Source organism: Nyctereutes procyonoides, unplaced genomic scaffold (assembly GCF_905146905.1).
Source record: "Nyctereutes procyonoides isolate TBG_1078 unplaced genomic scaffold, NYPRO_anot_genome, whole genome shotgun sequence".
Taxonomy (NCBI): Eukaryota; Metazoa; Chordata; class Mammalia; order Carnivora; family Canidae; genus Nyctereutes; species Nyctereutes procyonoides.
The window spans coordinates 18,463,886-18,485,313 of record NW_026575051.1 but is presented as its reverse complement, the minus strand read 5'-3'; the positions used below and the strand labels follow the sequence as shown (position 1 = coordinate 18,485,313).

At 39.1% G+C, this 21,428-nt stretch overlaps 1 protein-coding gene across 1 annotated transcript in view; it reads right to left on the bottom strand.

Moving 5' to 3' along the window:
• Positions 1–19,822: 19,822 nt before the first annotated feature.
• Positions 19,823–21,428, bottom strand: part of TFAP2D (transcription factor AP-2 delta) — a 56,528-nt gene continuing 54,922 nt past the window's right edge. The window contains exon 8 of the mRNA XM_055330436.1: positions 19,823–20,042. Coding sequence (XP_055186411.1) covers positions 19,823–20,042 — 220 coding nt within the window. The remainder of the gene's footprint in view (positions 20,043–21,428) is intronic.

The window sequence follows — 21,428 nt, the reverse complement described above, 5'->3', positions numbered from 1 at the left end:
GCCTCAGTGCATTAGATTAGAACATGTCTACAGACATGTTTTCAAACAGACTAAGAGCTTTGAGGGTTCTATATACTCCCTTTTATGACTACTTGGAGTTTTTTTTTTTTTTACACCTTTTAGCACATTTCAAGGCTGCCTTTTCTGCTTATGTTGAATTTGTGTGCTTAAGTAAAATGATAAGAACTATGTGTGATAAAATGTACTCAGAAATAAATTTTTCCGGGTGCCTGGGTGGCTCAGTCATTTAGATGTCTGCCTTCAGCTGGGGTCATGATCTCAGGGTTCCACATTGGGCTCCCTGCTCATTGGATAGTCTGCTTCTCCCTCTCCCTCTGCCTGCTGCTTGCCCTGCTTGTGATCTCTCTCTCTCTCTCTGGGTGTCTCAAATAAATTTTTAAAAGTTAAAAAAAGAAATAAATTTTTCCTTAAAAATCAATTTATAAAATGGTCAAGGTGGTAGCTCTTTTTTTTTTTTCTTTTAAAAGTAGGGCGTGGAGCACAAGCATGCACATGTATGTGGGGGGAGGTTGGGAGGAGAGAAGAGAGAGAATCTCAAGCCGACTCTATGCTGAGTGTGGAGCCAGGCCCAAGATGGGCTTGATCTCATGACCCTGAGATCATTACCTGAGTCGAAATCAGAAATGTGTTGTTTAACCAACTGAGCCACCTAGGTAACCCTGGATTTTGTCTACATGGAAAATTAAGTTCAGTTAAAACATTTGGCTATGAATGGTGATGGATTCATAACTAGGCTTATTGTGGTGATCATTTCACGATATATACAAATATGGAATCATTATTCCACAGACCTGAAACTAATGTTGTATGTCAATTATATCTCAAATAAAAACAAAACAAAAACAAAAAAAACTCACTCAAGTATTGTTTCCAGAAATACTTGGAATATGTCTAAAATATCAAATTCACTTTCTAAGGAATCCACACTGAAGATAAAAGATGATGTTGCTAATGTTTATAAATTAATTGATTGTCAGAGCCACTATCAACAAGCATCCTTCCAAGAATTAGAAAACTTGGACATTGAAACGTATGGCTCCATGATGATCTTTGGTTGGGTGTCTACACTGGAGGCATCGGCAAATGTTTTGAAGATGAGCATCACCTTGCTCACATCTGTATCTCTGTGTCTGATGGCTAGGATGGGTGCTGAGGGCTGGGCAAATATTAAAGTTTCCCCTTGGGATCTTGCCAATACTCTTTGATCACTTGGTCCCATGGGCACATACCTGCCTTTCTAATAAGATTTTGTTATTTTTAATATTAGTTTCAGGCATATATAAATTTTTTAAAAAATATTTTATTTATTTATTCATGAGAGACAGAGAGAGAGAGAGAGAGAGAGAGAGAGAGAGAGAGAGGCAGAGGGAGAAGCAGCTCCATGAAGGGAGCCCGATGCAGGACTCGATCCTAGGACTCCAGGATCAAGCCCTGGGCCAAAGGCAGGCTCCAAACTGCTGAGCCACCCAGGGATCCTGGCATATACAAATTATATTTTGACTTTTAGAATATTGCAGTTTGTTTTGATCCAATATGAATTACACATGCATCACAACCAATTCAAAATCCATTTCTACTCCACAGATTTTTAAATTTGGTATCAACGTTGTTTTTATTTTATTTACTTATTTTTTAAAAGATTTTATTTATTCATTCATGAGAGATACAGAGAAAGAGAGAGGCAGAGACACAGGCAAAGGGAGAAGCAGACTCCTCACAGGGAGCCTGATGTGGGACTTGATCCTGGATCCTGGGATCCGGCCCTGAGCCCAAGGCAGATGCTCAACCGCTGAGCCGCCCAGGCGTCCCCAACATTGTTTTTAGTATGATGATATTCTCTGAAAAATTATATTTGTATTGTTATTGAAAAATGAGTTTTTAAAATATTTTGTTTATTTGACAGAGAGAGAGAGAGAGAGAGAGCATAAGCAGGGGGAGCAGGAGATGGAAAAGCAGGCTCCCCATAGAGGAGGGAACCAGAAACAGGGTTCAATCCCAGGACCTGGGATAATGACCTGAGCTGAAGGCAAATGCCTAATCAACTGAGCCACCCAGGCATCCCTGAAAAAGGATTTAAAACACTTATTTTCAAGCTCCCCATATCACCTATCTGCTTTCCAACTAGAAACAAGCTGGAAGAAAAAAGAAAGAGTGGGATAAGTGGTCTAAAGGGTAGATGTTAAGAGGCTACAACGACTGAAAACCTCAATTGGTTTCTCCAGTTTCTGGAAAGGACCTCAATAGGTGCTTATTGTACTCATGATGGAATACAGGATTTTCTGTGGGGCCATGCAGCCCAGAACATTTCTACAACCCTTACTCCTGGCTCACCTGCCACTGGCTTGCTGTATAGCTACCTCACTGACCTCTGACCCTTCCTATAAACTCCAAGTTCTCTCCCCACTCATAATACTGTTCCTCTACCAGGAATGCTGTACCTTTCCCCCTTGGACTGGTTAAATACTATTCATCCTTCAGGTTGTTCTCCAATCCATTAGAGAGGTTTGTCCCACCTTTGTCTAAATTAAATCTCTGCCATTTTGTTTACTTATTAATGAATTTTATAAAATCATAGATAAATGAATGTTTACTGTGAGTCGGGAATATATTAAGTATGACACAAGACTTATCTTTTAATTCTCCTTATATTATTTATCCCACCTTACACAAGATTTGGAGAGGTTATGGAACTCTCCAGGTTACGCAGCTAGGAGTGGTTGAGCCCATATTCCAACTGAAGTAGTCTGACTCCAGCACCCCCTCACTCCTACACTTTGCCAAACTGCCCGCAAAATAACTTTCTATGTGCAAGGCTCTCTAGTATGCAATTTGCATGCATTTGCTTACTTAATCCTCACCACAATCCTGGATGGTAGTACTATTAGTATAAACCCCAAAAGGGTGTGAGTACAGGAAGGTGGGATAATTAGGATCATCAATATATCAATAAGCAAAATATCAAGTAGTATTTCCCTAAAAGGACAATTTTGAAGTCACTGCAACCCAATATTCATTAGAAGGTCAGCTGAGAGGAATAGTCTTTTTTAAATACTGACTGATGTATATCAGTTACTCTAAATATAACCCAGGCTTAAGTCAGGCCAGTAGAAGGCTGAGTTACTGGACTATTGTTCTGACCAAAAAGTGTCTCGTTTTCACTGAACTATGTTTTGCTATAATGCCATTTGTCTAAGAAACAGTCTTTCTTTTGTGGGACCTATTAAAGTGGTTCTTAATGGACAAAGCTTGTCAAGGGGCATGGCCTCCAGGGACATTTAGCAATGTCTGGGGACATTTTTGGTCATCACAGCTAAGGGAGCAGTGCTACTGTCATCAAATTGAGAGAATCCAGGAATTTCTAAATACCCTCTAATGCATGTGACATACCTCCATAGCAAAGAATTATCCAGGCAATACATTAAAGGTGCTAAGGTTGAGAAACTCCAATCTGCTGGAAGAATGTTGTTCATAGACCTTTTTCCAAGGATTCTCTTGTAAACTCTTTTTGCCCTCTGTCAGTTATATTTCTGCTGAGCAACTGTTTTGCCTTAACCTTCAACACAAACACAGTGAATTGAATAAATGATCAACTTTTCCATTTTTCAATGGCGATTAGAAAGCTCAGACTTAAAGGGTGTTGGGTGGCTCAGTCATTTAAATGTCTCTTGATTTGGGCTCAGGTCATGACCTCAGGGGTGTGAGATTGAGCTCTGCGCTGGGCTATGCACTGGGCATGAAGCCAGCTTAAAATTCTCTCTCTCCCTCTACTCCCCCCCCCCACTTTATCTCTCAAAACAAAACACAACAAAACAAAAAAGAAAGCTCAGAGTTAAATTTGTTATCCACCTGTATGTAGCAAATACTCATAATTTTATTTTTATTAGCCTCATTTCTGGCTCTATTTTTATTACTTTACCATTTATTTGCTTTTTTATTTCTCAGCTATTTCTAACTTATAGTATTTTATTATTTGTATGAGTCCTGAAAGCTGTATTAAATCTTATTTTTGAAGAGTCTAGAAGCATAAATGAATAGATGCATAAAATAAAATAAAGTATTTCTAGTCTGTTTTCAAGACTTAAATACATAATGGGAATTGCTACTTATAGTCACTGGAGATGAGCAGGAGTTCTCAGATCCAGGACTTGAAACTAATATGAATCTTTTTTTAGAAAAGATTTTATTTATTTATTAATGACAGAGAGAGAAAAAGAGAGAGAGAGAGAGGCAGAGACACAGGCAGAGCGAGAAGCAGGCTCCATGCAGGGAGCCCGACACGGGACTCGATCCCAGGTCTCCAGGATCATGCCCTGGGTGGAAGTCAGGCGCTAAACTGCTGAACCACCCAGGGATCCCCATGAATCTTGAAGAAATAAGACCAAAAAAACTAAAGAACTGAAAAAGATTTGAAGTTCTAGTGCATAACGTATGGAACATCTTCTATTAAATGATTAGCATAGCGACTGGCATATATCAAGTCTCAATAAATATTTGTTGAATGAGTAAATGAGTTTAATTGGTCTCCATTATGATAAAGGCTGTGAAAGGATTTTATTTTAAAAATTTCTGGGTTCAAGAAAATCTTTGTTGATTAAATATGATTTGTTGCTGATAATTAGAATTTTAACTTGACCAATTTGCAAAGAAACCCAGAATTTCCAGTTATCATTATGTGTTCCAGGAATTATATGTCCATATGTCTATTAAATACACACTATCATATAGAGTAAATTTAGCCAGACAACAGGGGGAAAACATATATGGTATGCATTGAACTCAGGGTGCTTTTTCCTCCACATTCTAAGGAAGTTACAGGCAATCTTCTCCAAATCCCTTTCCGTAAAAGCATTACAACAGTCTTCTGTCTCAAAGTCATTATAATAGCTTTATAACCTCTAGGATAAAACACTATAATTTCCAGTGGAATTCTATCATTCATTAAGAAAACAAAAACTTATCCACTCTAAAATGGAAGTTAACTAATTAGAGAAAGCATTTATGAAGCCAGAAAGGAAATGCAGCCTTCCCATACCCCCTCAACTACCCTCAGAAAAAAAAAAAAAAAAAAAAAAAAAACCTCTACTGTGTTAGTAAATAGGCTTCAAATAGATAATTAGGATAATTAGGAACAATAAGCATTTATATAGATTTCAGTAGTGTTTGAGGATATAATTTGTACAAAGAATGCTTTGCTGTAGATGAGACAATAAGTTGTCAGTTTTATTTTCCATTGCTCTTTTATTTAAAATTGTAGTTTTAACAATGTGCTTCCAGGATTTATACACTGGAGAGTTGAGTGTGATAATGACTTTCTGTGTTAATGCATAAGATGTTTTGTGCCTAGCACTTTCCACTCGGGCACTGTGAATCCAAAACACTCCTAGAGCTTCCAGTAATTTATTATTTGTCACCATTTCTTTCAGAGTATAGTATATATTTTCTCTATAGAACTTGGATTAACACTGAATTTCATATTCATTCTTTTACCTATCATTTGTTCCTCTCAGGTAGGTACTGGGCTAGTTGCTGGAATTACAAAGACAGGCAAGATATATGATTCCCTCTTCAAACCTAATGATATTTAGTTTTAATTCCACTGGAGCATCTGGCTGGCTCAGTCAGAAGAGCATGAGACTTCATTTTGGGGCTGTGAGTTCAAGCCCCATATGGGGTGCAGAGATTACTTAAATAATAGAATTTTTAAAAACCAACACAATTCCACTATTTGCAGTAATACATTAATAGCTAACATCATTTGGGCACTTACTATGTTTCAGGCACTGTTATTATTATTTTACATGGAAAAAAATTTTTTTTAAGATTCTGTTTATTTGACAGAGAGAGAGAGTGTAAGTAGAGGGAGCAGCAGGCAGGGGAGAAGCAGGCCCCCTGAGGAGCAGGGAGCCCGACATGGGGCTCAATCCCATGACCCCTGGGATCATGACCTGAGCCAAAGGCACTCAACTGACTGAGCCACCAGGTGCCCCTTATATGGAAAATTTAATTCTTATAACAACCCAATGATGTAAATACTATAATTATCATCATTTTACAGTTAAGGAAACTGGGGATTATCTAGTAGGAAAGATAATTAAAAGATTATGGAAAAAATCTTTAATAAGTGACATGCCTAGGATAAAAGGTAGCAGAGGAGCACAAAGGAGAGAAAAGCAACTTGGTTTAGAGAATCAGAGAAGGTCTCTTTAGCAGGAAGAATTCTAAAGATGAACTTCCAAGATTTCTATCTTAATCCCCTGTACTCTGAATATAATATAGTATCACATTCATAAATACATTACAATTTAGGTGATAAAGGAATTTTACAGATGTAATTAATGCTACTAATCAGTTGATTTTAAATAAATCAAAAGAGAAATCACCCAGGTGGACACAATCTAATCATGTGAGCCTTTTAAAAGGAGAAGTTTTTTTCTAACTTCCTGGAATTTTGCCAACCAAATGAATGGACTTGGAAGTGGATGCTTCCCTAGAGCTTTATTTTTTATTTTATTTTATTTATTTTTTTAATAATAAATTTATTTTTTATTGGTGTTCAATTTGCCAACATACAGAATAACACCCAGTGCTCATCCTGTCAACTGCCCCCCTTAACTGCCCGCCACCCAGTCACCCCCACCCCTCACCCTCCTCCCCTTCCACCACCCCTAGTTCGTTTCCCAGAGTTAGGAGTCTTCCATGTTCTGTCTCCCTTTCTGATATTTCCTACCCATTTTTTCTCCCTTCCCCTCTATTCCCTTTCACTATTATTTATATTCCCCAAATGAATGAGACCATATAATGTTTGTCCTTCTCCGATTGACTTATTTCACTCAACATAATACCCTCCAGGTCCATCCAAGTCGAAGCAAATGGTGGGTATTTGTCGTTTCTAATGGCTGAGGAATATTCCATTGTATACATAAACCACATCTTTATCCATTCATCCTTCAATGGACACCGAGGCTCCCTCCACAGTTTGGCTATTGTGGACATGGCTGCTAGAAACATCGGGGTGCAGGTGTCCCGGCGTTTGATTGCATCTGAATCTTTGGGGTAAATCCCTAACAGTGCAATTGCTGGGTCGTAGGGCAGGTCTATTTTTAATTCTTTGAGGAACCTCCACACAGTTTTCCAGAGTGGCTGCACCAGTTCACATTCCCACCAAGAGTGCAAGAGGGTTCCCTTTTCTCCGCATCCTCTCCAACATTTGTTGTTTCCTGCCTTATTAATTTTCCCCATTCTCACTGGTGTGAGGTGGTATCTCATTGTGGTTTTGATTTGTATTTCCCTGATGGCAAGTGATGCAGAGCATTTTCTCATGTGCATGTTGGCCATGTCTATGTCTTCCTCTGTGAGATTTCTCTTCATGTCTTTTGCCCATTTCATGATTTGATTGTTTGTTTCTTTGCTGTTGAGTTTAATAAGTTCTTTATAGATCTTGGAAACTAGCCCTTTATCTGATATGTTATTTGCAAATATCTTCTCCCATTCTGTAGGTTGTCTTTTAGTTTTGTTGACTGTATCCTTTGCTGTGCAAAAGCTTCTTAATCTTGATGAAATCCCAATAGTTCATTTTTGCTTTTGTTTCTTTTGGCTTCGTGGCTATATCTTGCAAGAAGTTACTGTGGCTGAGTTCAAAAAGGGTGTTGCCTGTGTTCTCCTCTAGGATTTTGATGGAATCTTGTCTCACATTTAGATCTTTCATCCATTTTGAGTTTATCTTTGTGTATGGTGCAAGAGAGTGGTCTAGTTTCATTCTTCTGCATGTGGATGTCCAATTTTCCCAGCACCATTTATTGAAGAAACTGTCTTTCACCCAGTGGATAGTCTTTCCTCCTTTATCGAATATTAGTTGACCATAAAGTTCAGGGTCCACTTCTGGATTCTCTATTCTGTTCCACTGATCTATGTGTCTGTTTTTGTGCCAGTACCACACTGTCTTGATGATCACAGCTTTGTAGTACAACCTGAAATCTGGCATTGTGATGCCCCCAGCTATGGTTTTCTTTTTTAAAATTCCCCTGGCTATTCGGGGTCTTTTCTGATTCCACACAAATCTTTTTTTTTTTTTTTTGATTCCACACAAATCTTTTTTTTTATAAATTAATTTTTATTGGTGTTCAATTTACCAAATACAGAATAACACCCAGTGCTCATCCCGTTAAGTGTCCCCCTCAGTGCCCGTCACCCATTCCCCCCACCCCCGCCCTCCTCCCCCTCCACCACCCCTAGTTCATTTCCCAGAGTTAGAAGTCTTTATGTTCTGTCTCCCTTTCTGATATTTCTCACACATTTCTTCTCCCTTCCCTTATATTCCCTTTCACTATTATTCATATTCCCCAAATGAATGAGAACATACACTGTTTGTCCTTTTCCAATTGACTTACTTCACTCAGCATAATACCCTCCAGTTGATCCACGTTGAAGCAAATGGTGGGTATTTGTCGTTTCTAATGGCTGAGGAATATTCCATTGTATACATAAACCACATCTTTATCCATTCATCCTTCAATGGACACCGAGGCTCCCTCCACAGTTTGGCTATTGTGGACATGGCTGCTAGAAACATCGGGGTGCAGGTGTCCCGGCGTTTGATTGCATCTGAATCTTTGGGGTAAATCCCTAACAGTGCAATTGCTGGGTCGTAGGGCAGGTCTATTTTTAATTCTTTGAGGAACCTCCACACAGTTTTCCAGAGTGGCTGCACCAGTTCACATTCCCACCAAGAGTGCAAGAGGGTTTCCTTTTCTCCGCATCCTCTCCAACATTTGTGGTTTCCTGCCTTGTTAATTTTCCTCATTCTCACTGGTGTGAGGTGGTATCTCATTGTGGTTTTGATCTGTATTTCCGTGATGGCAAGTGATGCAGAGCATTTTCTCATGTGCATGTTGGCCATGTCTATGTCTTCCTCTGTGAGATTTCTCTTCATGTCTTTTGCCCATTTCATGATTGGATTGTTTGTTTCTTTGCTGTTGAGTTTAATAAGTTCTTTATAGATTTTGGAAACTAGCCCTTTATCTGATATGTTATTTGCAAATATCTTCTCCCATTCTGTAGGTTGTCTTTGAGTTTTGTTGACTGTATCCTTTGCTGTGCAAAAGCTTCTTATCTTGATGAAGCCCCAATAGTTCATTTTTGCTTTTGTTTCTTTTGCCTTCGTGGATGTATCTTGCAAGAAGTTACTGTGGCCAAGTTCAAAAAGGGTGTTCCCTGAGTTCTCCTCTAGGATTTTGATGGAATCTTGTCTCACATTTAGATCTTTCATCCATTTTGAGTTTATCTTTGTGTATGGTGCAAGAGAGTGGTCTAGTTTCATTCTTCTGCATGTGGATGTCCAATTTTCCCAGCACCATTTATTGAAGAGACTGTCTTTCTTCCAGTGGATCGTCTTTCCTCCTTTATCGAATATTAGTTGACCATAAGGTTCAGGGTCCATTTCTGGGTTCTCTATTCTGTTCCATTGATCTATGTGTCTGTTTTTGTGCCAGTACGTCTGAAACCCTGCGCCTTTTGATGGGGTCATTAAGCCCGTTCACGTTCAGAGTTACTATTGAAAGATATGAGTTTAGTGTCATCATGATATCTATTTAGTCCTTGTTTTTGTGGATTGTTCCACTGAACTTCTTCTTAAAGGGGAATTTTAAGAGTCCCCCTTAAAATTTCTTGCAGAGCTGGTTTGGAGGTCACATATTCTTTCAGTTCCTGCCTGTCTTGGAAGCTCTTTATCTCTCCTTCCATTTTGAATGAGAGCCTTGCTGGATAAAGTATTCTTGGTTGCATGTTCTTCTCATTTAGGACCCTGAATATATCCTGCCAGCCCTTTCTGGCCTGCCACGTCTCTGTGGAGAGGTCTGCTGTTACCCTAATATTCCTCCCCATGAAAGTCAGGGACTTCTTGTCTCTTGCTGCTTTAAGGATCTTCTCTTTATCTTTGGAATTTGCAAGCTTCACTATTAGATGTCGAGGTGTTGAACGGTTTTTATTGATTTTAGGGGGGGATCTCTCTATTTCCTGGATCTGAATGCCTGTTTCCCTTCCCAGATTGGGAAAGTTTTCAGCTAGGATTTGTTCAAATACATATTTTGGCCCTCTGTCCCTTTCGGCGCCCTCAGGAACCCCAATTAAACGTAGGTTTTTCTTCCTCAGGCTGTCATTTATTTGCCTTAATCTGTCTTCATGGTCCCTTAATTGTTTGTCTCTTTTTTCCTCAGTTTCCCTCTTTGCCATTAACTTGTCTTCTATGTCACTCACTCGTTCTTCCACCTCGTTAACCCTCGTCGTTAGGACTTCTAGTTTGGATTGCATCTCATTCAATTGATTTTTAATTTCTGCCTGATTGGATCTAAATTCTGCAGTCATGAAGTCTCGTGAGGCCTTAATGCTTTTTTCTAGAGCCACCAGTAGCTGTATAATAGTGCTTCTGAATTGGCTTTCTGACATTGAAGTGTAATCCAGATTTTGTAACTCTGTGGGAGAGAGGGCTGTTTCTGATTCTTTCTTTTGAGGTGAGTTTTTCCTTCTAGTCATTTTGCTCAGTGCAGAGTGGCCAAAAAGAAGTTGTATTGGAACACGGGGGAGTATCTTCTGAATCTGTAGACTTTAAGTCCCTTGACTTCCCCTGGAACTGGTCCGTCCAGCTGGTCTTCTGGGGGAGGGGCCTGCTGTGCTGATTTTCAGGTGTTAGCACTTGGGGGAGCTGCTCTGCCCCTGCCTGCTGCGGGGCTCAGCGGGGGTTGTTTACTCCGTGAGGCCCCAGGAGGAACAGCCGCAGTTGCTATGGCAACTCTGGAAGCCTGGATTCAGCCTCCGCAGGAACTACGGGGCTCCCGGTTCTCCGTCCGCAGGGCCTGGAGGCTGCGGGACGGGCCGCTGATCTGCTCATCTCGGGGCAGGAGCGTCCTCGCTGTCCTGGGCCCTCCCGGCCTCTGCCTGTCCCGGGGGAGGCCGGATCCTGGGCTGTGTCCCGGCGCCCTGTGCTCCGGGGCCTGCGCTGGTGGATTCGCGCTCCCGCCCCGCAGCCCCCTCCGCGGAGCCGCCGCCCGAGCCCCTCCGAGCTGCTCCGGGCCCCGCCGTGCGCGCTGCAGCCCTTAGGGAGCTCGGCGCACTCTCCCGGGGCGCAGGTGTCTGTTAGTGTCCCAGGGAGCCTGAGGGCATCCCCGCCCTCCTGGGTCCTGCTCCGCCTCCCTGCGGGCCCCTTTCCGCCCGCCCGGGAAGGTTGGTGCAGCTCCTGCTCCTCCGGGACGGGACAGGGCTCTCCTGTCCTGGGGACACTCGCCCCGGCCTCAGCCCGGCTCCTCGCGGGGCCCCTCCCCCTCGGAGGCCTTTTGTGTCTTTATTTCTTCTTCCCCGTCTTCCTACCTGGATAGAAGCGCGAACTCTTCTCACTGTAGCGTTCCAGCTGGTCTCTCTTTAAATCTCAGGCCGAATTCATAGATTTTCAGGATAATTTGAAGGTTATCTAGGTAATTTTTTGGGGACAGGTGATTTGGGGACCCTACTCTTCCACCGTCTTGCCCCTCCTCTCCTCGATTCCACACAAATCTTAAAATAAATTTGTTCTAAGTCTCTGAAGAAAGTCCATGGTATTTTTTTTTTTTTAGTCCATGGTATTTTGATACGGATTACATTAAATGTGTAAATTGCCCTGGGTAACATTGACATTTTCACAATATTAAGTCTTCCAATCTATGAGCATGGAATATTTTTCCATTTCTTTGTGTCTTCCTCAATTTCTTTCAGAAGTGTTCTGTAGTTTTTAGGGTATAGATCCTTCACCTCGTTGGTTAGGTTTATTCCTAGGTATCTTATGCTTTTGGGTGCAATTGTAAATGGGATTGACTCCTTGATTTCTCTTTCTTCAGTCTCATTGTTAGTGTATAGAAATGCCACTAACTTATGGGCATTGATTTTGTATCCTGCCACGCTACCAAATTGCTGTATGAGTTCTAGCAATCTTGGGGTGGAGGCTTTTGGGTTTTCTATGTAGAGTATCATGTCATTGGTGAAGAGGGAGAGTTTGACTTCTTCTTTGTCAATTTGAATGCCTTTAATGTCTTTTTGTTGTCTGATTGCTGAGGCTAGGACTTCTAGTACTATGTTGAATAGCAGTGGTGAGAGTGGACATCCCTGTCTTGTTCCTGATCTTAGGGGAAAGGCCCCCAGTGCTTCCCCATTGAGAATTATATTTGCTGTGGGCTTTTTGTAGATGGCTTTTAAGATGTTGAGGAATGTTCCCTCTATCCCTACACTCTGAAGAGTTTTGATCAGGAATAGATGCTGTATTTTGTCAAATGCTTTCTCTGCATCTAATGAGAGGATCATATGGTTCTTGGTTTTTCTCTTGCTGATATCGTGAATCACATTGATTGTTTTATGAGCGTTGAACCAGCCTTGTGTCCCGGGAATAAATCCTACTTGGTCATGGTGAATAATTTTCTTAATGACTGTTGGATCCTATTGGCTAGCATCTTGTTGAGAATTTTTGCAACCATGTTCATCAGGGATATTGGTCTATAATTCTCCTTTTTGGTGGGGTCTTTGTCTAGTTTTGGAATTAAGGTGATGCTGGCCTCATAGAACGAATTTGGAAGTACTCCATCTCTTTCTATCTTTCCAAACAGCTTTAGTAGAATAGGTATGATTTCTTCTTTAAATGTTTGATAGAATTCCCAGGGAAGCCATCTATTTTTTATTTTATATTAAAGATTTTATTTATTCATTCCTGAGAGACACGGAGAGGCAGAGACACAGGCAGAGGGAGAAGCAGGCTCCTCGCAGGGAGCCTGACATGGGACTCGATCCTTGAACTCCGGGATCATGCCCTGAGCTGAAGGTAGATGCTCAACTTCTGAGCCACCCAGGCGTCCCTTCTATAGAGCTTTAAATAAGAGCCCAGCCTCACTTTTATCTTCAGTTCAATCTAACGAGAGACCAGGCAGAAAGTCAGTTGAGCCTGGTTCGACTTGTGACCTATATCAATGGCACTAATAAATGGAAGCTAATTTAAGCTACTAAGTTTGTGGTAACATGTTATGTGCAACAGAAAACTTATGTAGTTGCACTGACTTAGTGATTTTTAAGCTGATATCTGTAACATAAGTAGAAGCTGGCTTGGTTACGGAGGTTAGATAGAACCAATGTTCGCAGCTTAGATGACTAGTCAATCTTAGCTTGTGAATAGTTTCAGGAATTCAAAGAGGCTTGATATGACTGGACTATCGAGTGTGTATGTGGTGGGCTAGAGGAGGGACTGTCTGCGAAGAGGGAAGCCCAGATATAAGATAAAGCTGGAGGAAGCTGGAGGAGGGACCAAAGACCAGGTAAGAAGGATATCGTGTCTTCTAGAAGAGTTTGACTTTAAGGGAACAGCAAGCCTCGGAGAGTTTTATTTAGGATGTGCAAATCAAGGTTAGTTTTTACAATGATTTTTCTAAAGAAGAGCAGGACTGTAGGCTGGAAAGACCATTAGAAGGCTATTGCAAGAATGTAGTCACGAGTGGATGTTGCCTTAAACTAGGAAAATGGCTTTCTCATACAGTTGATCACTAGGTCCTGAAAAATTAATTTATTATAATATTATTGTTTTAATTTATCAGAACCTAGTGATTACCTGTAGGAAGGGGTAGAGATAGGGAAATATTAAGATAACTCACAGGTTTTTGTCCTAGGCAACTATATAAGGTCTTATTAACAGAAATGGAAAAATCAAGAAGGGGAAGATTGATTGAGAGAGAGGATTGATTACAAACCACTATTTTGATATATGTTGATATATATATATATTTGCAGATGCTGTTTTTCATAAGGAGATACCCATAGAAAGTTGATTACATGGATCTGGAGTGCAGCAGTAGTCTGGAATGATGATATGGATCTGTAACGCATCAGCATTATGTTAAGCTAGGCTACTGAATAGTAGCAAATAGACACTCCTACCCACCCCACAATTTCAGTGGCTTTACGTGATAGAAGTGTAGGTTGGAGTTACATGTACTTCTCTTCCACATGGTCATTCAGGGATCCAGATGCTTTCCATTTTGTGTTTCTGACATCTCTAAAACAGTTCTTAAATAGAAGTGTTTTTGTCCCCCAGGAGACACTTAGCAACGTCTGAAGACAATTTTGATGGTCACAATTAGGAGAGATGCTATTGGCATCTAGTGTAGAAACCAAGGATCTGTTAAACATCTTACAACACACAGGATAGCCCCTCACAATAAGAAATTATCTGGCCCAAAATGTCAGTAATGCCAAGTTTGAGAATTTTTATTCTAGGGACTCATCATCATCTCAGGCAGTTGGTAGAAGAGGACATAACATGGAGGCAAGTACGTGACTGTTTTTTGTTTGTAAAATGTGGAAGTATCAAATATCACTTCCACTCCTCTACTGGAATGAACTTAAACACATAGCTACAAACATCAAGAAACACTGAGAAATGTAATCTAGGTCAGGGATTAGCAAACTACAATCCTCAGGATCAAGCTGGCCCAGTACCTATTTTTGTAAAGAAAGATTCCTTGAAAAAGTCACTTGCATTTGTTTACATATTGTATGTTGTTGTTTTCATGCTACAATGGCAGAATTGAGTAATTGCAGCAGAAACCACATGCCCTGCGTTACCTAGAATATTTACTATCTGGCCCTTTACAGAAAAAGTTTACCAAACCCTGCATAGACATATACCCTGGATAAAGGCACATTGGACTTTATTAGATGGATATTGGTCATTGCCACAAATAAAAACATGGTTCAAGGTGATATTGCCCCTGGAGAATGTGTGGGGTGAGAAGATAAAAGATCCCAACATTTATGCATACTGTTAACTTTTAATGACAGCAAGAACATCCTGATTGGACTTGGAACACTAAACATAAATATCACCTTAGGCTCCTTTCCCCAAATACTTCTTAATATGAAAGAAATAATTGAGGAAATACAATGTTAAAGAATAGCTTTGAAACTTATATCAAACTTCGGCAATAACTCACATGTATACGTTTATTACTTTTTTCTTTTCTACCTCTTATAGGGATTACTATTTCAAAATTTCCTGTCTTGTTCTTTTTGAATTTTCTGTGATGTAAATGGGAAATAACTGAAGTATAGTTTTTTTTTAAAGATTTTATTTATTTACTCATGACAGACAGAGAGAAAGAGAGGCAGAAACACAGGCAGAGGGAGAAGCAGGCTCCACACAAGGAGCCCGATGTGGGACTTGATCCCATGACTCCAGGATCATGCCCTGAGTCAAAGTCAGAAGCTCAACTGCTGAGCCACCCAGGCATCCCTCTGAAGTATAGTTTTTAAGTGTAGTAGGTATGAACGTCTGTTTGCTAGTTTGAATATATGAGAAATGTCTCTTTTTTCTGTAATGTGACATAATTTTTATATGCGAGCCTTCATTTTTAATGTGGCAGAAATTTGATCTTAGGGACTATTTTCTGGTCTCCAGGGTGTGTGTGTGTGTGTGCAGGAAAGAAAATACTCCTGACTGAGATGCTTTTAAACCTCAATTCCTCCTTAGGGTCTAAGACTTTAAAACTGCAAATTTATACAAAAGTTCAACTCTTTCATTACCTGCATTCCACTGGGTCACATTCCTGCCTTGAGGCAGTACAGGCAAAATGTTAGCTGCCCAAAAATGTGGAGGAAGGTAGGAATAACCAGAAATACAAGGTGCATCTGTTAGTTTTCAAAATAGCATCCTGCCCCAAACGTTTTTAATTCACCCAGAACCATAATGTCTCTTGCCCTGATCATCTTTCCCTGTCTCTGATCATAACCCCCACCCCTCTACCGTTGACACCCTCCTTCCCAATTTCCTGGACAGTGCTCTGGTTTGTGTTGGGGCAACTTATACACATTTTCACTAGGATACTTACCATATTCTAATGGCTGCAGTCTTCACAGGAGACTGAGAAGCTTGCAAAAAAAAATTCTATTCTACTCTGTACTTTCAGCCTCTAGGATAGAGCCTGGCATATAGAAAGGGTCCAATAAACTGAGAAGAAACTGATACCTAGATTTTAAAAATTGTTTAAGTATTAAAGACAATAGCTAACATTCACACAGCACTATGTCCCTATTTGCTCTTAGCAGATGGGATACATTAACTCTTTGGTTCTGACAATAATTATGAGAGTAGGTTATCTGTCATTATCCTCATTTTGCAGATGGGAAAATGGATGTACCGAGAGGTTCAGCACTTTTTCCAAGGTCACACAGTAGCAAGTGGAAAAAGCCATGATTTGAACTGGATTATTTGGTTTTAGAATCTATGCTCTTAGTCACTAGGCCATGCCACCTCTTGTGTATTGACTTGGCTTTTGTAAGGACATGGTATGATCCTCATATAAAGGATTCTGATACATTTTTAAAGTTGTGCTGCTCTAAAATGCCTCCAGCAAGGCATAAAAAGAAGAACATATGGGGAAATGGAATTATATTATTTTACTTATAATTAACAAGAATAATTCATTGACACATTTATCTTAAAAGCAACAGAAGGTCAAATTTTTATCATTGTCAGAGTAGGGTCAGGATGCTTATATTGTGCTAAAGGGTCATGTTCTGTCCTAGACATTACAGAGAATATACCTTCCAAAAAGGAAAAGGAAAAAGGAATGGCAAAACCAGATAGAATTATCCCTATTCTTAAAGAATCTGAAAAGAAGGGAGCAGGAGAATAGACTAGGAATCTTACCAAGTGCTCTGATCTTTCTAGAGGAGAAAAATATAGAGTAATTTGGTTTCACTTATTTTTTCTAGAACCAGTATGCTTAAGTCAAATGGTAACTCTAACAAAAAGCCATAAAGGTGGCATTTAAATTGGTTATTGAAACAGTCTTAGATGTTTATTTTTAGAAATTTGGCTTAATATTTCACAGTTTTAAATATGAAAACTGTACATTTATTAGTTGTGGGTGAGCATGAAAGATTTGGACAATTTTCTGGGCAAGTAATAGTTAACCTGAAAAACTTTTCCATTGCTTTATTGCTTATTAAAACACTGAGAATAAAACAGATTTTTACGAGCTACCTTTCTTTACTATAAATTACGATACTGATTATAACTTCACTTTTGTTAAACTTCAGATACCTGCCTAGTTTTCTTTATTGTTCTATATTGAATATACCTACTTGAAACTAATGTGATATAGTGGAAATGTTATCTTATTCAAATAAAAAGAGTTATTTTTAAATTACTATGGAAGAAGCAAGCCAGACTGAAGCAATGAGTATTGGGGGGAAAAATAAAAAGTAGTAGGTCCTTTGGCCCATCTTGGACAAAGAACACACACACATTCATTTACTCATTTATTTAAAAAGTGTTGAGAACCTATTATATACAAGGCAAAAGTTGGTATGTTAACAATGTATATTAGATTATGATAATAAATGACTCTAAACATGACCAGTCCATCAATTCATTTATGGCCTAATGGCTGGTTAAGTTAAATAATGGGTGTTGTCCATTAAGGCTCTTAAGACACCCAGAATCCTGGTAAATAATATGCACTGTAGTTATTTATAGTTATACTTTTGTTTCCAAGGCTAATAGATAATAACACCCCATTGAGGTGTTAAGAACCCCAGCTAGTCACAACTATGGGTGGAGAAGGTGGTACTATAATCCAGATCTAATTTTTCATCTGATTATTGGTGAACATTTGACATGGTATATAACTACATTAAATATCTAGCAGATATGCATATCAAAATGCCATATTAAATACATATGTAATTGTTAATAACAAAAGGAATAAAAGAAAGTTAATGTGGAAATTTCATTAAGGAATCAGTAGCCTGTATTATCTGTATAGAGCCTTCTTACTACTTATTAAACTGAAATATTCATCATTTTTATTTCATGTGTGTATTTTACAATATGGGAAATTTCATGTAAAATGGAATCATTTATTTTGTCATGACATTTGGAACTGCAGCAGAATCCCTGCTTTATTCTATCTTATTTCAAAAAAATGTTTAATCCATGAATAATGGTAAAATTAAAAAAAAGTGGAACTATATAAACACATGAAATCACAATTAATTACTTTTACATTTATTTTAAGCTCTTCTACAGTGTAACTATAAAACTCCTTTATCATAGAATTCCTTAGTAGTGTCTTCTCTTATTGAATTTAGTCTAGAAAATTTAGAGTTTCATTGATTATGGTTCTTTTCTGTACAAGATTGAAGATAAAGATCAAATGATTTTAAGAATTATTGTTAGGTAAAAATATTTTGTGTGCTCTCTCCATGAAAAATCTTGAGTAATTGCCTCTCAATTAAAAATAACACTAATATTCCCCATGGGATTATAATATGGCAGAGACTTTCTGAAAGTAACTGAAATGTGTTAGTAAGAGGACAATATTTTCATGCTAAATTCATATCAGGAGTCCATATATTATTAAAATAATTTTTTTCATAGACGATGACCTACATCTTAATTTGCCTAGAAGTTTGAAAATTGTTAACAATAGAAAGGTCAGTACAATGGTACCAGTCAGGTTTCTTAACACATTCAGGTTTAAATGGACCAAAGTTTCATTCAATTAGCCCCTGGCCTTTGTAGCCAGGAACCTTTTGTTTTCAGTGTCTTAACTAAAGGACAATGAAGGTATAAGAACAAGCTCTAAAAAACGAAGGATCTTAAAAGCAAAAGTCTTCTCTGATCATTCTGGTTTTGTCTTCTTTATTGAACACAGACCTGAATGCTTCTGTGCCTCTAAAGGTTTAGAACATAGCCATCCGGCATGTAGAAGAAGCACAAAGATAGAAAAAGAACGGCTTTTATTTTAACCACACAATCTATTGGCCACCAGCGCTTCAAGGGGCCTCCGCTAGTCCCCTGGGCTCCTCTCCTGTTTCTGAGGGGCAAGGACTCCTGGAAACATCACTGTTCCTATTTCCATGCTTTTCCAGGCAACACAACAACACTGCTTTCCTTCAGGAGCCCAAGAGTAGCAAAGCTACCCTTTCCTGTATCCATCCTGCCCCAAACTACTAAGTGCAAGTCTGTTTCCTTGAACTGTAGGTTGGGCATGTGAAGAAAATGAATTGAAGAGTTCATCTCTTATCTCTTCAATATTATGCTATCTCTTCTTAGTTATGGGCAAGGTGAGGTTCTATGGTGGGGAGGAAATGGTCATACATAAAGAGGGCAGAGTTTTCTGGAATTTTTAAATACCACGAAGGCACTGGTACTTAAGTGGGCTAGGGGTGACCAAAATTTTAGAATTCCTGTCACTTCCCAGGACAAAGATTCGTGACTGCCCTTTTCAGTTCCCAAAGCATTTATTGATGGATTAATTGCCAGACTGGTCTAGTTAATGTTACCAGGGAATTAAGTGAAGAAAGACTGGAGTTGTAAGCACTGGTGGTAGATTCCAGTTGGTCATGCTTTCTAATCCCTAACTACATAGCTGGATAAGAAAGTGCATCAGTTAGATGTGAAAAAGCATGTGCTGCCTCTCCAGAGTCCAGAAGTGCTTAAAAACTGTGATGTATATAATCCGGAACAATAAATTACGTGCACAAAAAGAGTTTATCATAACATAAAATTAAAAAGTGACAATTTCATCACACAGTTACACTGCTGTTTTCCTTTTTTTTCTTTTTTTTGGGGTTTTGTCCTTTTTGTTTCATTTTTCATATCCATTTTTGTTTTTTTATGGAGGGTTGGGGGAGGGTAGAGATTTGGTCCACTGAAGATTAATCACCCTCAATGATATATATATTAGAAAAAATATCAGCAGCAAGACTCTCTAGAAATAGATTCTGTTTGATGTAGCTAGTCTGTCTTTTCTGTTTTGCCCTCTTTCACGGCAGCCTCTGAAGTTTTCCGCAGGGGGGCTTTCTCCGAGTTGGCATGTCCTTGGCCAGAATCCGCCGCTCCACCATTTTTGTGGGTAGTGTGTTTTTCCAAGTAGTTCAGCATTTCACTGAGGACTGTTTGGAAAGTGCTTAGGGCTGCACATATTGCTGGAGTCCCAAAGCCATGAGTGATCAAACTGGAAATGAGAAGTGGTAGGGAGAAAGAAATGAACAACTTACAGTATGATACAGAACAACCATTTGATCCAGAACATTCAATTAAACAGGCATTTATTGTATTCCTAAAGAGTGTCAAGCATTATGGAAGAAAGAACACAAGTCAACATATTGCTTTTGATCATAAGAAATTCAGGACGCATTTAGAAGATTTGTCATTGATAGACTTTTTATACACTAGTGATCAGCAAGTCTCATTGTTTAATACGTGATTTTGGCCCTGATTCTCTAACTCATTAAGAAAGCCAAAAAGACAACATTCTGTGTGTGGGAATCATCTCATTTTTAAGAATGGCATATATGCATGTATGAGCATTGAACACATAAGAAGAAATAAAAATTGGGTGTGCTTAATGGCTAGCTGTTCTCTGACTTCATTCTTCTCTCCTTCATGGTAACAAACTTTGATTTGGCTACTCAGTGACCTAGCTGGAGACTAAATTTTTAAGCTTTCCTTGTAGTTAGGTTTGTACATGGGACCAACCTTCCCACAACAGAACATGAGGGGAAGTGTTGTATGTGATTCCATCTGCTTCAAAGGAAGTTGAATGCTCTTTGTTTTCTCCCAACATAGGCAGCTCTGCAGATGAAAATAGCCACCTTGGTGGTGGGGGCAGAACAAAATGGAAGTAACCAACTCACCTTGAATGTCCTAAATGAGAGAAAAATAAAATTCTACCTTATGTAAGCCACTCTATGTTTGGGTTTTAGGAACTAACTAATTAATAATCATAAATAATGAGAAAATATAAGGAATGTTGTTGGCAACTTCAGCATCTGTAAGCCTTCTAATCATGACAAATACGATCTCTAAGCTGAAAAATAATGTAATTATAAATCGACTCTTATGAATGGAACCCACCTAGCTTGTTCATTTGGTCAACTGTTTCTGAAGTGAGACTTTGCCGGGTTGCTCCCATAATTAACATCTTGTAATAACATAGGAAGATACGCTTGGCATGTATTATGCATATGTTATATGCAATGGAGTATACACATATTATACATTCAATTAAGAAAGCTGGTAACTGCTCAGAATTCCTAGTAATGTTGTTATGACATTAGTGGTTTTTAAATAAGACAAATATCATCCTCCGTAATACATTACCTAGCTAGTTACCCCTCTTAAAGTAGTGTAATCTTTAGGAGCAAAAACAATGAGATTTTATAACAATACAAAAGGAGGGTTTTAGGGTCCAAGGCAGCCTGCTAATATGCCGTGCTGGTGATAATAATAGGATTTATAAAACGGAATTGCTTATATTAGTCCATACAAGGACTCAAGATGTGCCAGACCTATATAGCAAGTGTTCAATAAATGGTAGATATTGTTGGCTATGGGACAT